Raw genomic sequence first — 25734 nt, forward strand, 5'->3', positions numbered from 1 at the left:
TTTGTTTGTTTTTTTTTTTTTTTTTTTTTTTTACAGGTATTGTATATATTATATTGTATATGCAATAATATGACATCTTTAATGATTTAATAAACAGAGACTATACAAAATGAACAAGTTTAAAGTCCAAGAATATCAAAACATTGATATTATGATGGTAGAAGATCACCCGTGTGGTCTCCTGATACACTTCACTGTGCAGTTTCCCCTCACTGCTGTTTTAACATCTATTAGCTCCTTGTTTTACAGACCATGGCTTTATTGTTTTGATCCACTTTCATTGCAGCTGCAGGCAGCTGTTTTCACTGTCAAATCTCTCTCTGATAAACCACTCAGAGTGACTGGGTGGTGAACAAAGTGTCATGTTGAAATGAATATTATTTTGACATGTAAATAGCCAACTGCTTGCGCACACATTAGGTATATCAATTTAAGGTTGATAATATATCAATTTTGTGACAATGAACATTATCACATGATACTGTCAGTAGGACAGAAGCTCCATTACATCCTAAAGATGTTGAAAAAGGTCATATTTTGCAGCTGTTTACAGTCTCAGAGATCAAAGAAGCTGCACAAGGTGTTAAGAACAGAGAGGAAACAGTGAAGGAAGGAGGGACACTCAGGCTACTGATCACACTAACAGTGTTCATTCATGGGGGCAGGATGTGATGTCACACCCTCGCTGAGAGGCAGGAAGAGGTATTTTTAGTGGTGTCCTGATCAAGTTTCCCTGTAGTCAGTGCTGGAGGCGCCAATCAGCGACCACAATCAATTCAAGCACACACGCACACAGACACACACACTCACACACATGTTGTCTTAGGTTACTTTTGAGGACATTTCACAGATTTGCACTCATTTCACACAGCTCTTGTCTTGGACAAATCCTCACCAGTTAACTGGTATTTAGTCTGCAATTTGTCCCCAAAAGTAGCCAATGACAGCCCCCCACACATACCCTCACAAAGAGCACAATGCATTCTCATGACCTTGAGAGGAAAATCAGCGTCTTGTTTCATCTCCTGCAAAAGTCAGCATGTCTGCTGCTGCGGGGGGATGGGGGGGATGAAAATGTGATGATGTGACAGTGGCACACATAGTTGACCATCATGCTATCACACACACAGACATGTAAACACACACACAAACATATACATGACACTAACATAGAGACACATACACAGACACACAAACACACACCCTGCAGTGCCCCACTCATGCCTGACTGCTCTGTTTCTCTTGAGTGACCTATATCTTTCTGTCGGCTACAGGCGTAGTGGCCACACACACACACACACACACACACACACACACACACACACACACACACACACACATCACACACACACACACACAAGAAGCTATGAAGTTGCTCTCGACTGGCTCGACTGCTTTGCTGTCGCCATGACAATAAGCGGGTGGAGAAACAGGAGGCACCCCCAAAAGCACACACACACACGGCTGCACACACACACACACACATACTGACCTTTGACCTGACTGCTGTGGGCAGAATGGAGGCAAAGGCGAGGAGGGCGAGAATATGTGGGGTTACCCAGTGGCTCCAGCTTCCAGCTCTTTGTTGGTGGAGAGGAGGCCCTTGTTAGGACTGCAGCTGTTTGCACACACACACACACACACACACACACACATGCACACATGCAAACAAACACACATTCCTCAGTGATTGCAAGAGACTCCAGCACGCACAGCTCACACACTCATACAACCACATAAAAAATACGTGTGACTACGAATTTTTCCATAAACGTTGTTCAGTAACATTGTTTGAATAAAACAGTAATAATTGTGTTAATAATTGACAACAAATGTAGCTCAATGTGCTTCACAATAACTGAAACAAAAATAGGTACAAAGTAATGTAGTAGTCAGGCAAAGTACTAAACAGCAATACAGAGATGGGGAACATAAAATATTACAATTACTATAATATTACTATTCTAAAAATTTAAATGCCAATTTATTTCTTTGGGAATTACATCCCACAGTTTAAGCTCTGCATTAGCATTAGCTCTCACTCAGTAGTTCAATATAGAGAGATCAATTGGAAGTGTATAACAATATTTATTGATGTTAGTGACGGAGTTTTGGTGATTAGACTCCAATGATGTGAGGAATCCTCAATAGGCATCTAGATGCTGCTGCTGGTGGAGCAGAGCCAGCAGGTGGTTGATGAAAACCTTTGGATGAGTCCCACTAGATACCATGGAGGTCATGGTGGTGATGGGGAGGAGATGGCTTGGCTGTATAGTAGTAAAGATTGAATGGCAGTGATGCAGTGATATTTAATGAAAGGCATCTAGGGACCGATTGAACTGAGGTCAGTAAGATCATTGTTCAGGTATGGTGTGAATGAAGGGATTTTGGCAGTGTGGAAAAGTGGAAGTGACAGAGAGAAGTGGAACAGGAGGAAATAGACATCCACCCATAGTTGAATACAGGCAGAACATGAGAGAAAGAGAGATTTACCTGATTAGTACCACATGGCAAACAGGGGTTAGCAACCAGCTGGTGAACATAGTGGAGCATTTAGCAGCTAAAGATATATTTCCCTCAGGAGATGGTGGAGACCAAAAATAGAGCTAAAAGAGAGTGAATATTAGACATTAACCAGGTGAACAGAAACACAAGTGGAAATGAATGATTAGTTAGGTAGCACTTCGTTTTAATGTTCTTTGTAGTGATCTGAACACAAGTGGACAACAGAGACACATCAATGTCTATTATACATCCTGCCAAATTGTGCAACTTACCACTTATGTTCAGATTTTCTTACTGCCAACGTTGCTTCCCTTTTAACGGGAAGTTATTACACAGTCAGTCGCCAGAGAAGTGCCAGATTTGTTTCGCATGGGCTAGCAAAACTGTTTCAAGAATGAATATACATTGTACATGTGTTCCAACTGTTGAGATCAGCAGCACAAAGTCGTTTGGCAATGGCCCTAAAACAACAATCATGACCTGCATTTATGACATATTTTCTAGTTTCATCCTTGTTATATCAGAATGCATTAACGTTTACATGGCAACAGATATATGGTCAAATGTGTCCCAGACCACCTCAGCAAGTGGTATCTGATCACAATGCATCTTGGTGGTCATTTAAACTTGTATTTAGTGCTGTTCACTTGTGATTTGATCATCAAGTTCAACACATTATCTAAGAAGGTGATGATATGTTAAAACTGTGTTCACAACAAACAAAAACAGTTAATATGGTTTTAAAAAACAAGCTGCATAATTTTCTTATGACTATGTAAACATCTAACAAACCCAAAGTGGAAAATATGGAAAACCAGAGTAACATGTTTCCACTTTTCCCTTCTGGACAGGAATCTAGCAGTAGAATTTTAAATAAGTTTTAGTCTGTCAATCAGCTGTTTTTTTAGGCTAGAGAAAAGTGCATTAGAGTAATCTTGCATGCTTGAGATGAAAGCATGAATAAGCTTTTATGGCAGATCTGATTTGATTTGCTTGGGTAATGTTTGTCTTTTGGCCCTTGCATTCACTTCTATCATGGATGTTTTTGAGATTTAACAGTTGATTCTCACTTGCTACAGGGCACCAGATGATTAAAATAGACCTGCCTGATCCAGGGGTCACGACCAAATACCAAATAAAAAGAGATTGTTTTTTAGTGCCCTGATTTAAATACCTATTGAGGAGCTGAACACAGATTTCCTGCTAAATTCCTCCTGTTGTTCTCCGTCTTCTTGTTTGTGAGGAAACTTGACCCTTACAACAGGACAAAGATGAAAGGGAGGAGAGACAGGATATGTGCCACCATGAAAATGATCAATACAATCAATAGAAACACCAGCTGTGTACAAAACACTGTCTGCTGCCTGGAGGAATAATCTGAATTTCATTCTTTTGTGGAAACACTGAGATATGTGTGTACCTGAAGCGGCATCACATGATTTACTGCACGACCAGAGCATCAGACCATGACATGGTGGCTGATGCCCTCACTCACATATAGACCCACTACCAGTGAAACACACTACTGATGCAGATTGGACTATTTCCATTTAGTTGATCAATGATTACGGTAAAATGTAGGTTAATGCAGAAGAGGTGACACAGATCTTCCCCCCCCACATGTTTTTCATAATCATTCTGCCATGTAATGCCATCCTGAACCAGCCAAAGCTTGAACTCGTCGGCTTAAATCTGATTCAATCCCAGCTGACCCAGTATGAGACATGCTGACCAAGGACACATTTGGATCCACCTTTACACATCTGTATATCATACAATAGTTTCTATAGTTTGGTCTTGTAGTGGAAAATGACTGACAGAGTGAATGTAGGTCAGGGGAGCGACATAGATCCCCCTCTGCACTCTCTCTCTCTCCACCCCCCATATTCACACCACTCGCTCTCTATCTTTTTCTCTCCCATTCTGGTCATTTCCTTCCTTTCTCAGGGAGACATACAGTTGATGTTTCCACTTTTCATTGTCTTTCACTCTTTCACCATTTCAAATGCAGTTAGTGAGTCATGACCAAATGCTACAACAATATCTGCACAGCTGCAGCCAGAAATAACAAATGGGGAAATTTTGGGCATTAAATTAACAACAATTAAAACAATTAAAACATTGCTGGACTCCCAATTACAATAAAAACTCAAAACAATTTGGCCATCGGTTAGCCATATTTTCCAGCCACATCTGGAAAGACGTTTCCTGATTGGTGGATGGTGTACACTGCAGTGAAAAAGAAGCTCTGATTGGCCCGAGCTCAGAGGTGTGTGATGAAAAAAGGATGCTGATTGGTCAGCTTTGTATCTTCTGACGCAGTGCTGCAGTGATGTGCCGTCTGCAGGTGTTGTGAGTGCAGCAAGTGTGTCAGTGTGTCAGTGTGTGCTTGTGTATGTATGTGTGTATGTGCGCGCACTTGCTCGCTGCAGCAGACTGCCTGCCCTTCATCAACTGACAGATTTGAGGCTGGTCTCCATAGCAACCATCCTCAAAGCTCAGCTTGTGAACAAAGCCAGCTTCCCTCTCTCCCTCCCCTCTTCCTTTTGACCAGGAGGGCGAGAGTCCTTCTCTCCAGAGGCGTCTTTTTGTGTTTATGTGTGTGTGTGTGTGTGTGTGTGTGTGTGTATGTGTGTCAAGCGAGTTTGGGTGAGACCAGAGCGTCTCTTAGTGTCATTTCCCTGTTTTGCCCATGTTGATAGTTGGTTTTGGCTGGCAGGTGTATGTTGATCTCAGTCAGCGTCTCAGCTTAAAGCTGAACACTATGAATCACTTTGCTGCTTCCAATAGTTTGGTCCAGTTTGATTTGAAGATTTAGCTTGTTCATTTTTGTGCTAAACTAAGTAATCGTAGTATTATTCAAATACACGTCAGTAAGTCAATCTATCACCATTCCTCTAACTCACAGTCCTCAGTTCAGTTGTACATTCAGTTTTGTTGCTGATTCCAGCTGTTACATTCAGCTCATTCAAAACTTTACAAGCACTCTTTATAAGTTTAACAGCTCAGCAGCCAACTATTTCAACAGATCATGATTATCAAATCATGATCTATTATGTGGCTTTCACTGTTTCTCATTAAGCATTTAACAAGGCAGTAACTTGCTATAAATCACAGCTGAGCTGACAGCAGTTCTCTCAATCCCCAGTGAGGAGCTCCACTGCTAAAAGCTACTTATTTTAGCAGCATATATTCATTTGTACATGCACTTCTCAGCTGCCATTTAGTTTTTCTATTTAGACTCATATAACAAATACATTGAAGCAAAACCAGAAAAGATAGTTGGGGATACATTGTCGTCATGGTGGATACATCGGCTATTTTCAGAAACTGTGAGAAAGACTCTTCCTGCTCAGAAACCACCGCCTGTGGCTGCTGGAGAATGAAGAAGAAGCACACTTAATCACACATGCAGCTGCCACATGTTTCCCACATGAAGACAAAACTCCAGATTCAGACTGAGAAAGTTAACACTTTCACACCTGTTAGTTTGGAGATAGTGAAAGACATTTCCATAAATGGATACGACCCCGCTGGAAGTAAAAGCTCCCAGTTCATTGTGTTGAGGATTTCGGTAATGAGGACGGCATTTCCTGACTAGTAAACAGACTCACAGTGGAGAGCTCAGAGTGTTGACGGTCTGTTAATCCCACAACAAACCTTAATCAATTATTCATCTGAATCCTCTTAGTTAATTTGTGCTGCAGTTGGCACAGGATGATGTGAGGGATTTGCACTTTAGAGAGAATGCTTATTGATGCTGCTGCACCAGGCAGCACCAATCAATCCCAAATAACTCTTATTTTAGGAACACTATGCAGTCATGTTACAGAAGTCTGCTGCAGATGCCTGATCACTGTCTTAAAGGTGTATCTGCCTCTAAACCATCGGCTACTTAAATATATATGGATTAAAACAATTCAACTTTTATGATAAATTATTGTTTTTCTGCAGATTACAGATCTCTCAAAATAAAATCAGCTGACAAAAACATAGAGGCGGAATTTGATGTTAAATATGAGCTCAGAATCACAGTTTTGAAGGTTTAATGTTGATGTTCAAGGTGCATGTTTGCATTTACAACGCATACTATCAGAAATAAATATTTTTGCATGTCTATGTTGTAGAAATAGGGGAAACTACATCAGACCAAGTCCCATGATCATATTAGAGTGCCATTCTGGAGCAAAAATCACATTGGGATTTGATTTGTTTGAAGATGTACTGGCTGAAGATTGGATTTATTCAGACTGCAGCAGAGAGAGACAGGGAGAGATTACCTCGATTAGATTACATTTTAGGGTCAGATTTCTTTCTGTCTGCAAACACAGCAGCATGCACAGAGGTGAATGAGACACACTGAAGCATCGTAAATGCTCTGTGACAGTCAGAAGTCATGAATATTATATATTTATGAAAAAACCATTAATATGTAACTCATGTTTTTATCATTTCTCTTTCCTGCCTACTGTGAATTACCATATGGACTAATGATTAAGAAAACTGCTTTGATTAGACACTAAAGAAATCCAAACACTGAATTAAGACTGCAACTAAAGATTATTTATTGAATCATCTGTTGATTATTTTCTTGATTAACCATGAAAAATTAGTATTCACACTTTCTTGAAGGACATATGACTGTAATGTCTTCAATTTGCTTGTATTATCTGACTAAGAACCTTCAATTTTGAGATATTCAATTTACTGTCAAAATGTCAAGGAATTAAATAGGTGTATTCAGCATATTTGTTTGAAAACTGTCTGAAATGATAAATGGATGATCAGTTGATTGACTAATCTGAAAACACTGAATAATAATGAAATGATTATAATGATACCTGTTCAAAGCTCAAAGGTGCAAGGTAAGGGTGGATACCTGCTGAACTTGAGTCCTGTGGTTGAAGATTGATGCGTATCTCCACCTTCAGCCGAACAACGCAAAAACGGTCATCTAATCTCTACTGATCCTAGAGACTTTGCATAGTGTTGCAGTTATTAATGATGTGGAGAAGATGAGTGTAAACAAGACGGACAACTCTCACCACTCACTTTACCTATAGAAGACTTAAAGAGACAGAAAGAGTAGTGACCGTGTCATTTCACAGGGAGAGAGCCTGTGAGACTGAACAACTTCTGCTTTGACCTCTGTGTGTTTTTCATATTAAAAGGGGCATGAAAATATTTGTGTATATATAGATGCGCATGTGTGTGTGTGTGTGTGTGTGTGTGTGTGTGTCTGGTTGCATGGTCATGCATTGAAAAGATGCCAGTGTGATCTGTTTGGCCGCTTTGTTTATGAAAGCTGCCCTTTCCTGCTCTCTGATGTGCATGCTCAGGCCATGAATAGAGCTTTGTGAGTGGACGCACACACCCTGTCCTCATGATTTGAATGCTGAGTCCATCTGATCAGTTTGTCACAAACAGAGAAAGAGATAGAGACACAGAGAATGAGAGAGAGAGAGAGAGGACAGGGGGTGATTTGATATTATCAGTTGCTAAAAAACAGATTCTCTATATGTGATTCTATATGTGGATGTCAAGGTTGATGGAGAATGTTTCCTTTCTGTTCTTACTTTCTTTTGAGTTAAGAGTTTTCATTCTTTTCCTTCCCCGTTATCTGGATGCTTTGGATTTTACAAGCAAGTAGAGGACAAAAAATGGGGAGAAGAGAAGAGGAGAGAAAAGGAGAAAAAGCTGGAGAGATGGAAAGCTAGAGGGAGGAAAGAACAGAGGATTTGAATTAAAAACTGGTTAAATAGGAGAGTCAACACAGCAAGAAATATATCAAACTCCCTCTGACACCTCTCTCAGATACCAGATTTCTGTCCATCACAGTGGGCGTGGCCTGTCCTGAAACGTCATTGATGCTTATATAGGCTGCAGCTGTGGCGGCGGGCTCGCGCTGATGAGACAGGCAGAGCACTGAGGACCGGCGGCGCGCGCTCACAGTCTCCCACTCAGCCACACACACACACTCCCCAAACAAAGAGAAGCACGCGAGGCAGCAGAGCATCCCACTCGTTCAGCCGCGAGCTCACATACAGAACCGCCCCCCCTCCCACCACATACCCTCTCAAACAGAACCGGTCCGGTCCGAGGCACGAGCTCACAGAAACCGACAATGACAACAAACGGAGCGAGTAACGGAACCAGCGACATGCTGCAGATCCAGTTCGGTCTGATCAACTGCGGGAACAAATACCTCACAGCGGAGACCTTCGGGTTCAAAATCAACGCCTCCGCCTCGAGCATGAAGAAGAAGCAGATCTGGACTCTGGAGCAGAGCGGGGATGAGTCCAACGGAAACGTGTTCTTGCTCAAGTCACATCTGGGCCGGTACATCGCCGCCGATAAGGACGGGAACGTTACCGGAGACAGTGAGACCCCGGGCCCGGAGTGCCGGTTCATCATCACCGCCCATGATGACGGCCGCTGGTCCTTGCAGTCCGAACCTCACGGACGCTACCTGGGTGGCACCGAGGACCGGATCATCTGCTTCGCTCAGACCGCGGCCGTGGCGGAGAAATGGAGCGTGCACATCGCCATGCACCCGCAGGTCAACATCTTCAGCCTGACGCGCAAACGGTACGCGCACCTGAGTTCCAAGGTGGACGAGATCGCCATCGACCGGGACGTCCCGTGGGGGGTGGACTCCATGATCACGCTAGTGTTCCGTGAGCAGCGCTACCACCTGCAGACCTCTGATAACCGGTTCCTGAAGAACGATGGAGCGCTGGTCGCCACGACGGACAAGAGCACGGGCTACACGCTGGAGTTCCGATCTGGCAAGGTGGCGTTCAGGGACTGTAATGGCAAGTACCTCGCGCCCTCCGGGCCCTCCGGTACCATGAAGTCTGGTAAGAGCGCGCGCGTGGGCAAGGACGAGCTGTTCGTGCTGGAGCAGAGCCACCCGCAGGTCGTGCTCACCGCTGCCAACGAGAGGAACGTCTCCACCCGGCAAGGTGGGTGTGGTGGTCCGGTATGTGTGCGATGCAAGCCTGGTGTGTGTGTGTGTGTGTTGGTATCTCATGTGTCCCTGGCAGAGGAAGGGTTAAAGTGATGGAATGTCAGACTGTATCCCCCCTACACACACACACACACACACACACACACACACACACACACACACACACACACACACACACACACACTAAAGCGTGGGATATGGGACATATATGGCTCACACATGAACATACAATGCAGGCCTATGTTTACACGTTGTGGCTGTTTGGCCATAGTCCACATCTTCATATGAAAATCACTCTGATCTCAAACACTGAAGGCCTGTATACTGAAACAGTCACCAGACTGAAGATAAATCCATCAATTATTACCTCTACTTTTCCTTTACATAGAGGAGATGAAGGCACACTGAGTATTGCACATATAGTAGCTGGTGTGTGGTTACATTTTACACATTACTGACATGAACAGTGTAACAAAGAAGTGCACATAGCCTGTGTGTTAACAGCATCATGTGCACGTGTGCCATCATTCAAATGTAAAGCAGCCTTAAACTGGAGAAAGGCTCAACTGGCAGAAAAGCTCCACAGTTAGAGGAGGTGAAGGAGGCACACACACACACACACACACACACACACTTAAATCACTCAAAAATGGAAAAAAAATGTTTTACATATGGTGAGCTCATGTTGAGGTTTTCTATCCTATAATCTATTCTGAAGCATTTCATTTTACTTAAAACCTCTGCTCATGTTGATATTAGTCACAACTTTAAAATGCCATTACCATGAACACCAATGATCTCTGAAAAATAACCTGAATCATCATTATTTTAATCATACAGCCCTGACGTCATGGCAACCCCAAACCAAACGATCCTCTGGGTTCATTTTCCTCTTGCAGCTGTGTAATCAAACTGGAACACAAAGCTGAAATTAGAGCTTTTGAGAGCAGCTGAAGTCTTCACACACATTCATGTTTCTTCCAGCAGTTCAGAAACGGACACACACAGACACACACAGACACATGACCTTTGTTGATACACCTGGTAGAACCTCCACCTCTCATAACCGGTGGGCTGTGTATCAATAATCATTGGGTAGACACACTCCTGACCTAATTAATGCTCTTTTATTCCCCTTTTTCAGATTAATTCAGTGTGTTTATCTGTGTGTGTGTGTGTGTGTGTGTGTGTGTGTGTGTGTGTGTGAGAAAGGTAATGTTGTCCATGTGTGTCTGGCTCTCAGATGTGCGAGTGGGCAGAGATGCAAGCATGTCTCTCTCCACCTTCTTCCTTCCTTCCTTTTCATCCTCACCCATCTTTCCTTTTTCCATCTCCTCCTCCTTTCCTTCCGTCCCTCATTGTTCCTCCTGTCTTCTTCACATCTCCTTTCGCTGCCTTCTCTCCCATCCTCCTCCTGCCTTGACAGCCCCACATCCCCCATCCCCCATCCCACCCCTTGTTGCTCCACCAGCCTTCGGGCCTGGCTGCTGTGCATCTCAAGTCATTATCAATGGCGATTACCGTCTAAATAAACGACCATGTATTGTCTATAAAAGGAGGCGTCATTAAAATATTTGAGGTCTGAGTGAATGTGGGGGGAATCATGGCCCTAAAAACCTCTGAGTCATCACTAAAAAAAAAAAACACTGATGGGATGTTGGTTGAGACAGCAGAGAGACTGTAGCACTGACTGTCCACCAGTGTAATGAATGATAGGAAAACTGATTGATGATCTCTAAAGCTTTAAATTAGCTTGTGTGTGGTCAGAGAAACACACTGTTGAGAATACTGTGCGGTTTAGTGGCTTCTCTTCCTCTTTTCAGAAAGCATCATCAGCCCATCTTTCTTTATTTTCAGCTCCTGCCTCTCTGTCGCACCCCGAGCCTCCCCTGCTTTTATTAATATGTCAAAGGAACATTTATCCACTTTTCTCTTCCATCAGCTCCTTTTTTTATTTTCTCCTCCATGACTGGTGCTCAGTGTCAGACACAAAATGGAGGCCAGTGTATGGAGGAGGTTGAATAAAAACAATCATGGCTTTGAAACACTATTTATATAAAAAAAATAAAAAAAGGTAATTAATTTGATGTAATTGGATGATGAGATGCACTTTAATAATCCCCAAATAAAAAAAATGTCATTACTGTCTGACATTCTGCTCAATCAGATTATCCCTTTTTCTCATGGAGGGAAATCCCTCACACAGTTGTCATGGATAAATGAGGCAGTACATGTACTAACAGCCATTTAGTCACGTTTTATCAAGTAATTGATAGAAGTGTAGTTGCTAGAAAGAGTTAAATGAAATTTGGGCTATGCTAGGCTATGCTAACTTTAATTTGTGTCCATACAGTTGATTAACCAATAATACAGCTTTAGCTATATTGATACTTGAAGTCATTGCCGTCTCTTCGTCTTAGCTAGCGCATCATACGTTTCTTAGCGCGTTACCAGTCATGCTAATTAGTTAGCAAAATAGTCTGACACTGGCGGCAGAAACGTGTAACATGTTTCCAACAAAACTGTGGCCAGTTTTTTTACCACTTATAAAAATATTGTTTAAAAGCAATAGTAGTGGTCAAAAACTTCACAATACACCTTTTTAAGTAAAGCTTCTTCGAGGAGGTCATTATAAAAATCCATTGTTTCCATTATTATTTCCATTCTGTAACGATGGGATGCTAACTTCCAATCTCTGTCGTCATGGTACCTCCTATAGAATTGATCCCAAGGAGTTCACGCAATGGGTTACACCGAGATTCAACATTTCGGAAAAAGAGCACACACTATCAGATTGGTGCTCAATACCGTGGATAGCTTGAGGTATCAGTTGGTATCTGATAAGATGAAGTTGGTTCATTGCATCTCTAATCTGAAGTCAGTTATTGTTCTTGATCAAGGAAACCAAACTCATGTTCTCCCTGCTGTGTCCATAACGAGCAGGAGGTCTTTAGAGGAAGGCCATGTTCGACCCGCCAACAACTGGATCATTGTGATGTAGATTAAAAGTGGAATTAAACTGGCTCCAGATGTTTTTAAACTGACAGCTGCTCAGAGGCTATTTGCCTGGCAGACCTGAGCCAAGATGGTGGTCAAAGTCGGGTGGCTTCCATTAGCAGCCAAGGGTTTTTGACGAGAGCAGGCTCAAGTGGGTCAGTCCGAAAGCTGCTTTGTCCAAATCCAAACGGTTGGTTTTGTGACTCTTGCTTAATTGTCGTTGACTGTGTTCATACACTTAAAATCCAATAAATCCAGCAAAGACATGCATCATTAAATACAGCCATGATTAGTTGTGGTGGAAATGTTGAGACCTACTTTGGATTATTTAAAATGTATTTACTCCCATTTCCTGTTTATGTTCAACTCTTCCTCAAAGTAAAAATGGAACTGTTTTAACCAGCTTGTTCTTAAATTTTGTAGATTCAGCTTTACTTTTCTAGAGTTGTAGAAACAAATACAGATTACCAGTTGAGGTCATTTGGGTAAGATGAGAAGTCAGATGGGTTTCACTCAGGTCAGTTTACTATGTAAACCTTTTAACTGGGAGTTGGAAACCCCTCTGATTACTTGTCTTTTCATGGACGTGTAAATGTATAACCTGCAATTACCTTAACAATAGAAGTAGTTAATAAACTGTAGTCATAATAGATAAGACACATTGTCCAAATTACCTTTTTTATGGATTAAAGATCCAAAAAATCTCAAACAATGACTCTAATATTATAAACATATTGCAATTTATTATGAATTATGTGTGAATCCAAAAATGCTGCAAAGACATCAAGAGACATTCATTTTTGGACATAAACTGTAATACTCCCACCAAACTTCCTGACTCTTCTGTGTCATTTAACCATTTGTGCCACATCTAGTTTCTGATTCAGTAATCACAGTAACCTAAGCTTTTAATTAGCCAACACGTTATCATTACTTCAGTTCACATGTGTCTGTACAGTGAAGTCTGACTCTCAGACACAGTGAATAAGTCTGTAATTTATGAAACGACCAAACTTAAACCCATTAAATTCATATTAATTAAAGCATGCAGTTTTGACATGTAAGGAACCACTAGAATCACGTCTAATTATATGACAACTATTAGACACACATTACAGCAGCTCTCCTCTTTCTGCTCTTCTCTCATTCATAATTGCTTTTAATCTGACCCTGTGCTGCTGCTCACTTCCTGACTGTACCATCCACTCTATCTTATCCCTGAAAAAGGAGATGGTCACAAATTCCCTGAGAGACTGTTTAATGACCCTCATATGGACTGAGACACCATTATCAGTCAGTTAGCCTGGAGCTCAATGGCCTTTTAAGTGGCCTGCTCTTGCCCCTAAACTGTGGCGCAAGTGTGAGTGAACACTGAGCACTGGGTTGTCAACGAAATGGATGAGAGCCCACCATCACTTCCTGTCGACTCCCGGTGTGACAGCTGAGTGCTGACTGTAACGTATCATCCTCACTACCCATGGCTGCAGAAAAGCATCTAATTGTATATCTGGTCGGGATGTCATTCCCGGTTTGGCTTCTAAATATGAGAAGCCAAAAAAATCCTTGTAACATCTGTTGCTATGGCAATAAAGCAGTACCTGAATGTTTTCTGGCTGCATCCTGTGACTAACATCCACGAATGCATGATGCAAGGCCTATAAAACATGACTAACATGAGAAGATTTCAAATACAAAGTGACTCTTAGGCTTAGATCACGCTTTAAAGGAGTAGTTCAACATTCAGGGGGGGTTGACTTTATTTGCTTTCTTGCTGACAATTGAGATGTAAAGATTGATACTACTCTAATATCTGCTATCCAGCCTGTCTTTGACCTCTGCACAGTAAAAATGACAAGTTTTGGTCAAACGGGGGTTGTGTGTGGACTGTTTCTTGGCCAGGAACAGTGACTCCATGACCTGAAGAGGCACATTATCCTTCATAAAACCACAAATTGCCAATTTTACTCTGTTTTTTGTACAGATTAAACAAACACAAGATATAACATGTCATTAGGGGAGTTGCTGGTAGGGCAGATTTTGTTACAATTTGACATAGACAGGCCAGCCTTTTCATGTTGCTACTGGCTGTTTTATGGTTGCCCGGTCTTGTTTTTTCAGACACTAGAACTCCCATTCTCAACATAATCATCAAATCTGGCTTGTAATCAGGCTCTAAATCCTGTATAGTGCAGTGGATGGTTATAAGTGTGCAATCCATGTTGTGTCTGGCCATGAATCAGCCCTGACACTCTTTCAGTAGCCTTCAATTCACCCCCCCCCCCTCCCCCCCCCCCACCCACCCACACACACACACACACTGGCAGGAAATGAGACACACAACTTTGACCTTGGCTGGTGTGTATTAAACCCTGCAGGGTAAAGACTCTACAACGCATCAACACGCTTGATGCACATGCTCACACAACACATGAAAAGGAGGGAAGTGATTCATTAATGCATCCTTGGTGGCGTTCACTGGCATTGACCGAATGTGCAGACTTCAGTGTTTATAGAGCCTTGGTATGTTTGCATGTTTTCAGTCTGTCATTATGCGTGTGTGTGTGTGTGTGTGTGTACTGGGGGTGTGCCAAGGGAGCCAGAAACCTCTCCCACGTAATGTTGTCTACATTATTACAGGTTAGGCTTCAGCTGGTCACTGGTGTCATGCTGCTCCTCTCTGGGTGGCTCTCATTAACTCACAGTCCAGCAGTAGACTACTTCACGGTCGATTTTGGCAACACACTGAACACAGAACGAGTTTGAAATCAATTTGCCAAAAGATTTGGGACATCCTCGGGCATAACATGTCTGCCCTCATTTGAGGAGGGTTGGTTAGAGGAAATGGGAGTCTTGATGTGGTGTATGTGTGTGTGTGTGTGTGTGTGTGTGTGTGTGTGTGTGTGTGTGTGTGTTTTTCAGTGTGTCCCTACTGTATGAGCAGCTTTAAATCAGCACTGTATTCAGCGTGTTGGCCGGCTGGTAGGTCATGCTGTGTGTGTGTTTGGATCAGAACAAAGGCTGATGGTCTGGCTTGCCTGTTTGTGCCCCAGCTGGTCGCCTCCTCAGTCAGGCTCACGAAACAATAGCACACACACAATCAGCACGCACACACACCATTGCACTTGATACAGTCGCGTTTGTTCACAGCAGGCCTCTGATGCTGGCTCACAGTAACCGGGGCCAACAATCTGTGCCTGCCGCCATCAGGCTGAATGAGGTGGGCGGGACGGACAGAAAGATGGAGGGGTTGTTTTCAAGGGCTGGACTCGTTGCAGCTGTGTGTGTGTGTGTGTGTGTGCGTGTGCGTGTGCGTGTGTGCATTTGGTGTGGTTTGGGAGGATCCTGCATGTGTGGTCACTACTTTTGGTATGGTTGATGTGGTGTACAGACCCCCTCCTCTCTTCTCCCATTAACCCTATGATCTTCACAAGCTGATCAGTGCAGATGTTAAAGATGAGTGTCTCTAAACTCACACACATGCAATCATAGATGAATCCTAACAGGCCTCCTAGGACTCTCTCTTTGGTCATGGCCGAGGCTCCACAGGCCACAAGTTGAGTGTTATTTCTCTGTCAGTCTTTTATTTTCATGTCCTGCTTGGGTACACACCAATATTTTTATTTCCTTGTGACCAGTTTCAATGTTTGTATGAAAGACACTAATCCTGTGACTTTGTATAACACCGATCCTTATCTCATTACCTTTTCAACTATTCAGGTTTTCAGAAGGAAATGACAGCACCTTCCATGTAAATTCAAATGAATTCATTAGATGTGTCAGCCAGCTAAAACACTGTTGTGCAGTTCAAGTTACAGCATGCAAATTGTTCCTTTCCATAACGGGTGATTCATGTTTGTTGTCCAAAAAACAATTGTGGGAAATCAACAGTGCAGCGATGAGTACAGAATGCAGTGAGTCATTTTATTGAGTTTGAGATTATTTTATTTTACAGCAACAGTCAGGAAGGTGTTAGTTTTATTTAAAGCTACAGCAGTTAATAGATTAGGTTATTTTAACAATGGATTCATCGTTTTGAGCCATTCTTTAAGACAAAATGTCCAAATTCTGATTCCAGCTTCTCAAAAATGAATATATCTGGGATACTGTGATGGCCATTTTTTACCATATTCTGGTGAAAAATCATTAGCTGTTTGTATGTGAGAATGTGTAATGGACTTTGACTTACAAATGTGCTTTTCTGCAGGCTTGGTAACTCAGATGGAGAATATTTATAGGCAGAATTGTCATTTATAATTATCGGTTCAAGTCCCTGACCTGGTAACATTTTAGAGAATGGGTACTTCATATGTTTGAGGGTTTAAATAATGAATTCACTGATGATTTTTCTGTTTTTGTGTGACATGGAATAAGCTCCAAGTCGTAGGTGAGTCATTAATCCTGCTGTAAGTGGGTAGAAGCACTCAGCAGATGTTTTACGTTCTCGGTCTCCTGCCACAGTAATGAATGCTCTCTGCTACGCTACTGTACGGAGTATCTGTCGGCCGAGCAGGAAGCTGCGAGGATTAGAGCAGAGTTTAAAGACGTGACTGATCCTGGAGGCGAACAGAGTCTGACCCTCTTCTCTCCTCATTTTTCCTCTTCTACTCCACCTACTAATGTGTTCCTTCAAACCCTCCCTGTCCATTGCTACCAAACTTACATTTCATCTACTTGGCCATGTGGTTCCCATTAAGGCTGGTTATATTTTCCTTTACAATCGTGTGTGTGTGCGCCACGAGCATATGTGTGCACATGTGTGCATCCCCACATAGTTCTGCAGAAACTCAATCTGTCTGCAGAGGCCAGAGTTATTGAGTTGACTTCAGTGGGCACTCAACAGGAGAGGAGTAATGTGTGTTTCTTTCTTTCTTTTCTTTTACTTTTTTCTCCACACACAATGTGAGCAGTAAGTCTTCAGCAACGAGCACCTTATGTAATACTTGCTCTGTGTACAGACTTGACTGGGATCTTGGTTACTTTCAACATCTTTACATCTTTGACTTCAGCTGGTGCACAGCTTGTGTTGTGTGAAGAAATCATCACCAAGGAAACTATGAAACTGTTTAGGGGTTGTCTGAAAATGATTGGAATGGGGACTGGGTTCAGTAACTGTATGTTTTACTAAAAACTAAATTAGTATTGAATTTGCTAATCTCATAATTAAAGCGGAATTGTGCTAATTTTACACCAGTCTACTAGTACTACTGCACATGAGAAAAATTGTATGTTTAGTCTGATAAATCTCCTCAAGTAATATGGTCAAACAGACAGGGTTGCTGTCCTCTGCATATGTCAAAGCTTACCTTTTTGATGATCTCCTTTTTGTAATTATTTAATTTTTTTTCTTACAATAAATCTTGAAAGTGAGGCTGAACAAAACAATTAAGACCATCTCACCTTTAATAAAATACAACTACATACTTCATCCTTTCTGACTCCAACTATACCCCAAATAATTTTCTTACAGTCCCTTACTAGATATTTTTGTTCATCAGTTTCGTGATGGTCAGCTCATGGTAGGACTTATTTTGGTTTAAAATATCATGAGCAGTTGTTTTGATTTCCTTGTAATGTATTCAGTGTGACCACTTGAACCAGTTGCTGCAGAGAACGAGAAACACGGAAAAAATGAGATGGGAGGGGGCAAAGGGGTGCCACGCATGAAATGGGAGACGGAGAGGGAACACATGAGTGCACTGGTTTGTTTTCTCAAACACATCTTTCTTTCTCTCTGGGTCTCGTTCCCTCTCTTGCTCTGCACACATTTACACAGCAGGCCAACAGACAGTCTCTCAATCCAGCCCTCTGGCTATAGGCCCATCCACACTATGACCTCATCATATACAATACCATGTATTGTGCTACATGAAGTGTGTGTGTGTGTATGTGAGGGGAGCAGTACACCACAGGGATGTATATGTCTTTATCCTATAGTTGACTGGTGTTTGTTTACTTCTTTGTTGGTCTTAAGTGCCTGACTGGGGTTGATTTTTAATGAGGTCTGGTGTTACACATACAGCACACACATATACACACATATACACAGCAGCCTTTTGAACTAGATTTCAAATGGCTGTAATAAGAGCTGTTAATGTACTAACTATTATTTTCATTAGCTATTAATGTTATTTAATTTCTTGATCAATCAAGTCTATAAAATGTCACAAAATGGAAATAGATCTGTCATATGTTCCCAAAAACTCAAGGTGGTGTCTTCAAATTGCTTGTTTTGTTTGACCAGCAGTCCAAAACTCAAAGATCTTTTAAATTACATTGTTATAAAGAAAGTAAAGCAGCCAAAGATCCCCTGGCAGCAGATATGTTTTAACACATAAAAAATTAGTGTCTGATATGGTTTTACCACAAAAAAAGTTCAATTAATTAGTTAAAAATTCTTGATAGCACGTCAACTACTATTAAATACTGAATCTATGAATATGCAAATATTCAATTAATACTATTCTCAGTGTCCCTGTGTGTGCTGGAGGCTTCAAGTTTCCTTATCACACTCAATGCTCACAGTCACACCTTTAAACTCAGATTTAAGTTTAATGCACAACTTCCTCTCAGCTCTTCAACAGATAATTGAAAATCATCCTTCTAGTGTCTAACTCATACAGAGCACATATACATCGTTCTGGACTTTAACTAATGATCAAAATTGTTCTAGATTAAATTTCTCTAGACCAATTTTAACTGTCAAGATTCATGTTAGATGCCTGTTTTGTGATCATCCGCTGTGACGACTGATCCTTTGAACTGTCGCAGTTTGTCTGAGCTATGACAGATGTGTGTGTGTGTGTGTGTGTGTGTGTGTGTATGTGTGTGTGCATACAGCTGTGTGAAATCCTTGACTAATCCAAGCTGTCTGATGTTGCTCATTTAGTACGTCTGATCGTGACCACAGGATCTGGGTGTGGGGGTGTGTGTGTGTGTGTGTGTGTGTGTGTGTGTGTGTGTGTTTGCATCCGGGCCGTTGCTTGTTGCTTGTTAGTGTTCATCTTGATGCACATTTCTCAGTCTGCAGCTATTTACTGCCTTCATGTGTGGACTCATGACTGACCCACTAGTCTATATCTTAGCTAACCTCAACCCCCTCTGTCTGACCCCACCCAGGTATGGATCTGTCAGCCAATCAGGACGAGGAAGGTGACCAGGAAGTCTTCCAGGTGGAGATCTGTCGTGAAAATAGGAAGTGTGCGTTCCGGACCGCTGCCGGGAAATACTGGACCCTCACTGCGAACGGCGGCCTTCAGTGCACCGCCTCCACCAAGTAGGCATCACACACACATCATGATGTCACTTATTGTCTAGACTAACATCTGAACATTAAAGACAGACACACCTGCCTCAATCTGTCAGTGTGTGTGCTCACCTCTCAGAAGCAGTGATTGTGTGTGTTGAGAACCTGATACTGGTCTGTCACGGCTCTTAGTCTGTTGTCTTCTCCAGTAACTTGAGAGTTTTTGTGTGTGTGTGTGTGTGTGTGTGTGTGTGTGTGTGTGTGTGTGTGTGTGTGTGTGTGTGTGTGTGTGTGTGTGTGTGTGTGTGTGTGTGTGTGTGTGTGTGTGTGTGTGTGTGTGTGTGTGTGCATCCAGTGGGGTGCGGATGACGTGTGTGTGGGAGGTGAAGAGTGAGTGTGCTCATGGCACTGGTATGTTGTGGGAGATTGAATGCATTTGTGTGCAACCTCAACCTGTAGAGTGATTTTCTTTTATGCTCAGCGATTCTGTCCATCCACAGTGCTGGCTCTTAACCCCCTGACCTTTGACCTTTGACCCTGAGCTTCTGGTCGCTTTTCAGTGAGGCCCCAGACAGATCCAGGAATAGGGGTTCAAGTTGCTCTCGTAGCTTGTACTTCAGTACTAAGTATAGTCCTGCTACTTTTATTTGTTATTGAGAAGACTTGGCATTAATACAAAATAAATAAATAGGTAGAGTGGTGCTTAATAGCTGCAGATGTACAGTTATAAAGCAGTGTGCTAAATTGATACAGAGCACAACAATCCCATCCAGTGTCAGAATGGTCAGAAAAGCATGTGTCCTGCATTAACTCGGGGGTTGGATAAGGGGTGGAGGGGGTGGGGGGTTCACGACAGTTCATTTTTTAAGAGAAGAGAAAGCAGACGGTCACTGACACGGAGGGGTCACACTACCGAGCACTCAGGCAGGAAATTCACTGAATTCCTCCATCACATTCTTGAGATTTGACTTGCTTCACTCCTTACAGATTAGACCACAAAAATCTTTTTCTCTGCAGTTTCCAACCTCGAGAGTGTTAGAGAAATATGTCAAAGCTTCTCTGATAAAAAGGCAACAAGAGTAAAAACTGATAAGGGAATGTTAAAGCTTAAACTAGAAAATAAACTCTAATCTCTGCCAAGTGAAAGGATTTAACAAGCTGCTTTATTCAATTTAACTAAAGACAAGTTGAAGCTTATCCCTCCACCCTGAGCCGTACCTATCCAATTACCTTACAATTACTTTGGCTCTGGATAAAACAGCTGTAGCTTTCTAAAAGAAGAGCTTGAATGTAGGTACACTTGACACTCGTGCAGGTGTGCCACTGGATATCTAACTGCCATGTTAAATCCAATTATCCTTCATCCTCTTTGCCTTTCAAACTTTCCCTTGCCTCTCTCTTCTGCGTGCAGGTCGGCTAATTGCTACTTTGACATCGAGTGGCGTGAGAAGAGGCTGACTCTCCGGGCTGCTAATGGGAAATACGTCGCCGCCAAGAAAAACGGCCAGCTAGCAGCCTCCGTCGACTCTGCCGGTCAGTGGCGTTTTTTTTATTGATGCAGCCGCTCAGACCGTGACACGTAGAAAAACACATTCGCTCCTCAGCTGTGGTCGGGGGAATGTCAGTACAGGAATTAAAATCATGGCTCAATGTTCCAGTTGTTGCCGGGGCCTCAAAAGCTCCCAACACTTCAGTTGCATAACGTAACATAGCTGTATACTCCTTGGGGATTTAGTTTTACTGCTGTCTTTTTGTTTATTCTTTTGCAATGTTGTCGCTGTGTTTCTTTGGAAGTTCATCATGCTTGATTGGAAACATCGTGAGAAAACTCCTGACTGTGCAAGAACACCATGACCCACATTTATGAAATGTTTAGTCAGGAGAGGAGAGGCAACATTATGAAATCAGTCTATCAAATCAGAAAGGTGTGGTTTTCACTGACTGTGGGCCAACAATGAAAAGATCCTTCATGATACTAGACAAAAAACTAATTACCATGCATGCATATTAATTAAAGTTGAGGCCATGCAAATTGAACTTGTTCCATTCATCTATATTCAGTAGCACCTTGAATATTGCAGGACACAGACAAAGTTATCAAAAGGCAGTGTGAGGACTTTGCTTGGCTATCAGAGCAGCTTGTTTTATTGCTGCAAGACACAGGCCTGAAGTCAGCAAGCAGATCAGAAGATGCTCAAATTATAAAGCTGCTACTTTGTGCCAGCATTAGCAGATAAAAGCTGAAAGTGTTGCTTTGTGCTGCAGTTTCTAACTAGGGGCCCATTAGCTGCTCTTTTTTTAATAGAATGTTTTGATGTACGTTGCTTTTCATATATGGTTTTTAGTGAGAAATATGAATACTTTGCCCTATTAGCTCAAGCAACTAAGTTTTTTTTTTTTTTTTTTTAAAGGCCCAAATTGCCCTTGCAAAGCCAGTATTAGAGTTTTTGATGATTTTATTTATTAGTTTATAGTGAAATTAACAGTTAAAGTTGTCATGTCTCTGCAGTAGCCTTTACATGCTGACACCTAGACATATATTTAATCACTATCTGTCCCTAGGAGAGACTGAGGAGTTTATCATGAAGCTGATTAACCGCCCGATCATCGTGCTGCGTGGGGAGCACGGCTTCATCGGCTGCAGGAAGGTGACCGGGACGCTGGATTCCAACCGCTCCTCCTACGACTACTTCACTCTGGAGTTCAGAGACGGAGCCTACAGCCTTCAAGGTCAGTTTAGGTTAAGGTGTTTAGCTGACAGCAGGTAAATGGTCCCAAGCACAACACGAGTCACATGGAAGCTATTTCAGGTTGGCTGTTGCATGTGCAGCAGCATTTCACAGCTGGCAGATAGGTTGTCAGTGCGTGTGGGGTGGGGAGCTCCTGCAGGCATACAAGGGATTAAAATCATTTATTCTCTAAGCAATGCTCATTATGTACTTAATCATGAGGCATTTATGCCAAAAATAAGGATTTGATTTAGATCATTTTACTGCCTTCACATTACGTAATTCAAACAAAGCAGTTTTAAGCCAAACCTTTGTTCCCTCCTCCTCCATTTTCACACTCTTCCACCATGTTTCCAACACACAATATCTCCTTCTACACTCTTAATGTCACACCCTCCCACCTTTTCTCAATCTCCTCTAATCCCCCCCCCCCCCATTTTTCCTTTCTGCCCTCCTCCTGCAGACTCCACTGGTAAATACTGGATGGTGGGTAACGAGCAGTCGGTGGTGAGCAGCAGCGACACACCCGTCGACTTCCTCTTCGAGTTCTGCGACTACAACAAGCTGGCCATCCGCCACGTCGCCGACGGCAAGTACCTCCGCGGCGACCACGCAGGTGTGCTGAAGGCCAACGGCGACGACCTGGAGACCGCCACATTCTGGGAGTACTGAGGGAAGTGGGGGGGAAAGCATGGCAACGTGGATGCAGTCGCCCACTGCTGCGATGTTGATGAATGAAATGAAGTGCGGCGACGCAGCACAGCAGCACTACCCGTTCATACATCTACCTACCCACAATCCCCACTCCCCCTCCATTCCTTTATATTATACCCTGTACTTATGACTTTATTATGTTGATAAACTGCACAGAGAGAAAAGGAAGGATGGGAAGGAGACAATACTTTCTCTCCTGCCTCCCTTTCCTTCCTCTTTATCTACCTATCCCTCCCTTTCTCAGCTCTGCTCTGCAGTGTCGACCTTTATCTGTTGCCATAGTTACCGTGGGGCTGTGCACTTTCCTGCTCCAATCTGGTTTGCTGCTCGACCTGTCACTCACCCCTCTTCCTCGCGTTACCATTGGAGGCCCTATTCACGCTCAGCCGGGCCGTACTTCCTCCCAGAGCAGAGCTACGTTTAAAGAGCCCCCCCCTGTCTGAGTTAACCCCTCGTCTTTCTACTTGTCCCTATTGTCTGTGTGAGCAGCACATGGTGGCAGTATTTATGGTGTCTGACCTGGTGTGGTAGATCAGTTCCTACCTGATCTAATCTCTAAAAACTGATTCACTCCTGGATAAAGTCTGCTTCAGCTGCTTCCTGTCAGTGGGTCTGTTTTTGTGTAGATTGGTTGAGTAGAAACAGATTTTCTGTGTTTGTGTGGAAGCGTCTATCAGATCTCGTATGTTTGTTTCTGGAGCAGGCCCTGTTGCCTCTGTGTGATGACTATGTGATATAACTGGAGTGGATCTGATGAAGATGATGATAATGATGATAAAGATATCGAAGATGATGTTCTTGACGGGTTTAACCCCACTCTTCATCTCAACTGTAAAATATTCAAATGTAAACCAGTTTCCTGTGTTGTTCTCTAGCTGTGTTCTCATTGGTTGGCAGGGAGTCTGATTTCCTGGACCAAACAGGATGTAGGAAGTTAAAACACTTGTCACCCCCACCCCCCTTCCACAAACCTATTGTCCCGAGAACAGTATAAAGCAAATTTAAAAATAAACCCAGTGCGGTCACTTATGTTTACTGCACTCACCTGTCTTACTGGAAGAAAAAGCACTCGCTGACACACAGTTGGATTAATCTCTTTTTCTATGTCCAAGGCACAGACATTATCATGGGTGGGAGTACAGTAGGTAGCCATAGCAACTGGAGTGAAATGATTTATAGACCCTTTATGAAAGCTGCTTTTTTAAATCCCTTGACCGAACACAAACCTCATCCTTTATTTCTAGACCAAACCTTTGATACTGGATTAATAAACCATCTCAGTGACTCTCACACAACTGACAAAACTGGAACCTGGTGCTACTAACTCACCTATAACATGTTAAGAAATGTTACCGTTACCTTACAAGCATCTCACATACTGTCTGGACCAACAAATCATCAAATCAGGAGAATTATAAGTTTAAAAGAGCAAGAATCTGCTCCTTTTTTTTTTTTTTGGGTTTGGCTTCAGTCCGGCCTTTTTGAGCAGTGTTACGGCAGCCTTTTAATGAGATATGAGTAGATCTTATTTCTTTGTGTTGGATGTTCCTGACTCATCAGTGAAGGTGGGGAGGGGATATGTTTAAAAGAAAAAAAGAAGCAGACTTGTCTTTCTGCTAAATTTGTTGTTTATTTGACTGAAATGTTTTCTGTTACGCAGTCGTGTAGCACATTGCTCCCATGAGTCCTGACTTCTTTGATTCTCTACCCTTCAAGCATTTCTCTGATGTGGAAATCAGTATGGAAAACCAATCACTGTAGACCCATGAAATGATACATGATTGTAGCCAGCTCCTAACAAAGTCCCTCCTTTTTTTTTTCTTTCTGAAGTTTAGTCCATTTTTGCAATGAAGGGTTGAGAATCTCAAGCGAATGAAAAGAGCGGTTATCCTCGCAGAAACAGTCTCCAAGGTAACCAAGTCCAAGGCTTAGACAAACGGATGTGGAAGGGTAAACATGTGGTAATGACTGTGCCTTACTCTTTTTGGGCAGTAGGAAAATAAAAGATTAAAAAAAAAAAAGTCCACATCTTTGCTTTGTATAACTGGAACTTCCTTTTGTATTATTATTTTGTATAATTTTTTGATATTGTGGATTAATCTCTCTTGTGCCATTGGTTCACCTGAAATCCAACGACCAATAAAACTGGGATTTGGAATGCTACATGTCTCATTTATTGTTTCGTCTTTTATTCATTTAGTTTAAACACTTGCAAACATAGAGAATACATTATGGCAATAAAGCTTAATTGAAGCTCTATCACATTAAGTCCATGTTAGCTATTCCATAAATTTGACCCTTAGCTAACCCATGTAGTTATTTTTGCCCGTTAAAGCTTTCCGTTTTGCACATTACGCATGTATGATGATGATTTATCATCAAAATTATTTTCTAGTAATTTCTGAAAACATGGGACATTGACTTCAGACTGAGGTAGACAAATATATAGCAACTATCGATTTTTGGAAGCTGAAATGACGGCTGTAGCTAGCAAAGTATGCCAACGTTAGCTTCATTAGTTGGTTAAAAAGCCTCTTAGTAACTTTGCAATGTTTTCCCTGTTAACATACCCTGTT

At 42.3% G+C, this 25734-nt stretch overlaps 1 protein-coding gene across 1 annotated transcript; it reads left to right on the plus strand.

Moving 5' to 3' along the window:
- The first annotated feature begins 8591 nt into the window (after positions 1 to 8591).
- Positions 8592 to 25315, plus strand: fscn1a (fascin actin-bundling protein 1a). The gene is made up of 5 exons (XM_053338087.1): positions 8592 to 9470; positions 19589 to 19745; positions 21127 to 21248; positions 22278 to 22445; positions 22908 to 25315. Exons 1-5 carry the CDS (start codon positions 8630 to 8632, stop codon positions 23114 to 23116), a joined length of 1497 nt encoding a protein of 498 aa, XP_053194062.1. The 5' UTR covers positions 8592 to 8629; the 3' UTR covers positions 23117 to 25315.
- The last annotated feature ends 419 nt before the right edge of the window (positions 25316 to 25734 follow it).

Source organism: Scomber japonicus, chromosome 18, assembly GCF_027409825.1.
Source record: "Scomber japonicus isolate fScoJap1 chromosome 18, fScoJap1.pri, whole genome shotgun sequence".
In the NCBI taxonomy this organism is placed as follows: domain Eukaryota; kingdom Metazoa; phylum Chordata; class Actinopteri; order Scombriformes; family Scombridae; genus Scomber; species Scomber japonicus.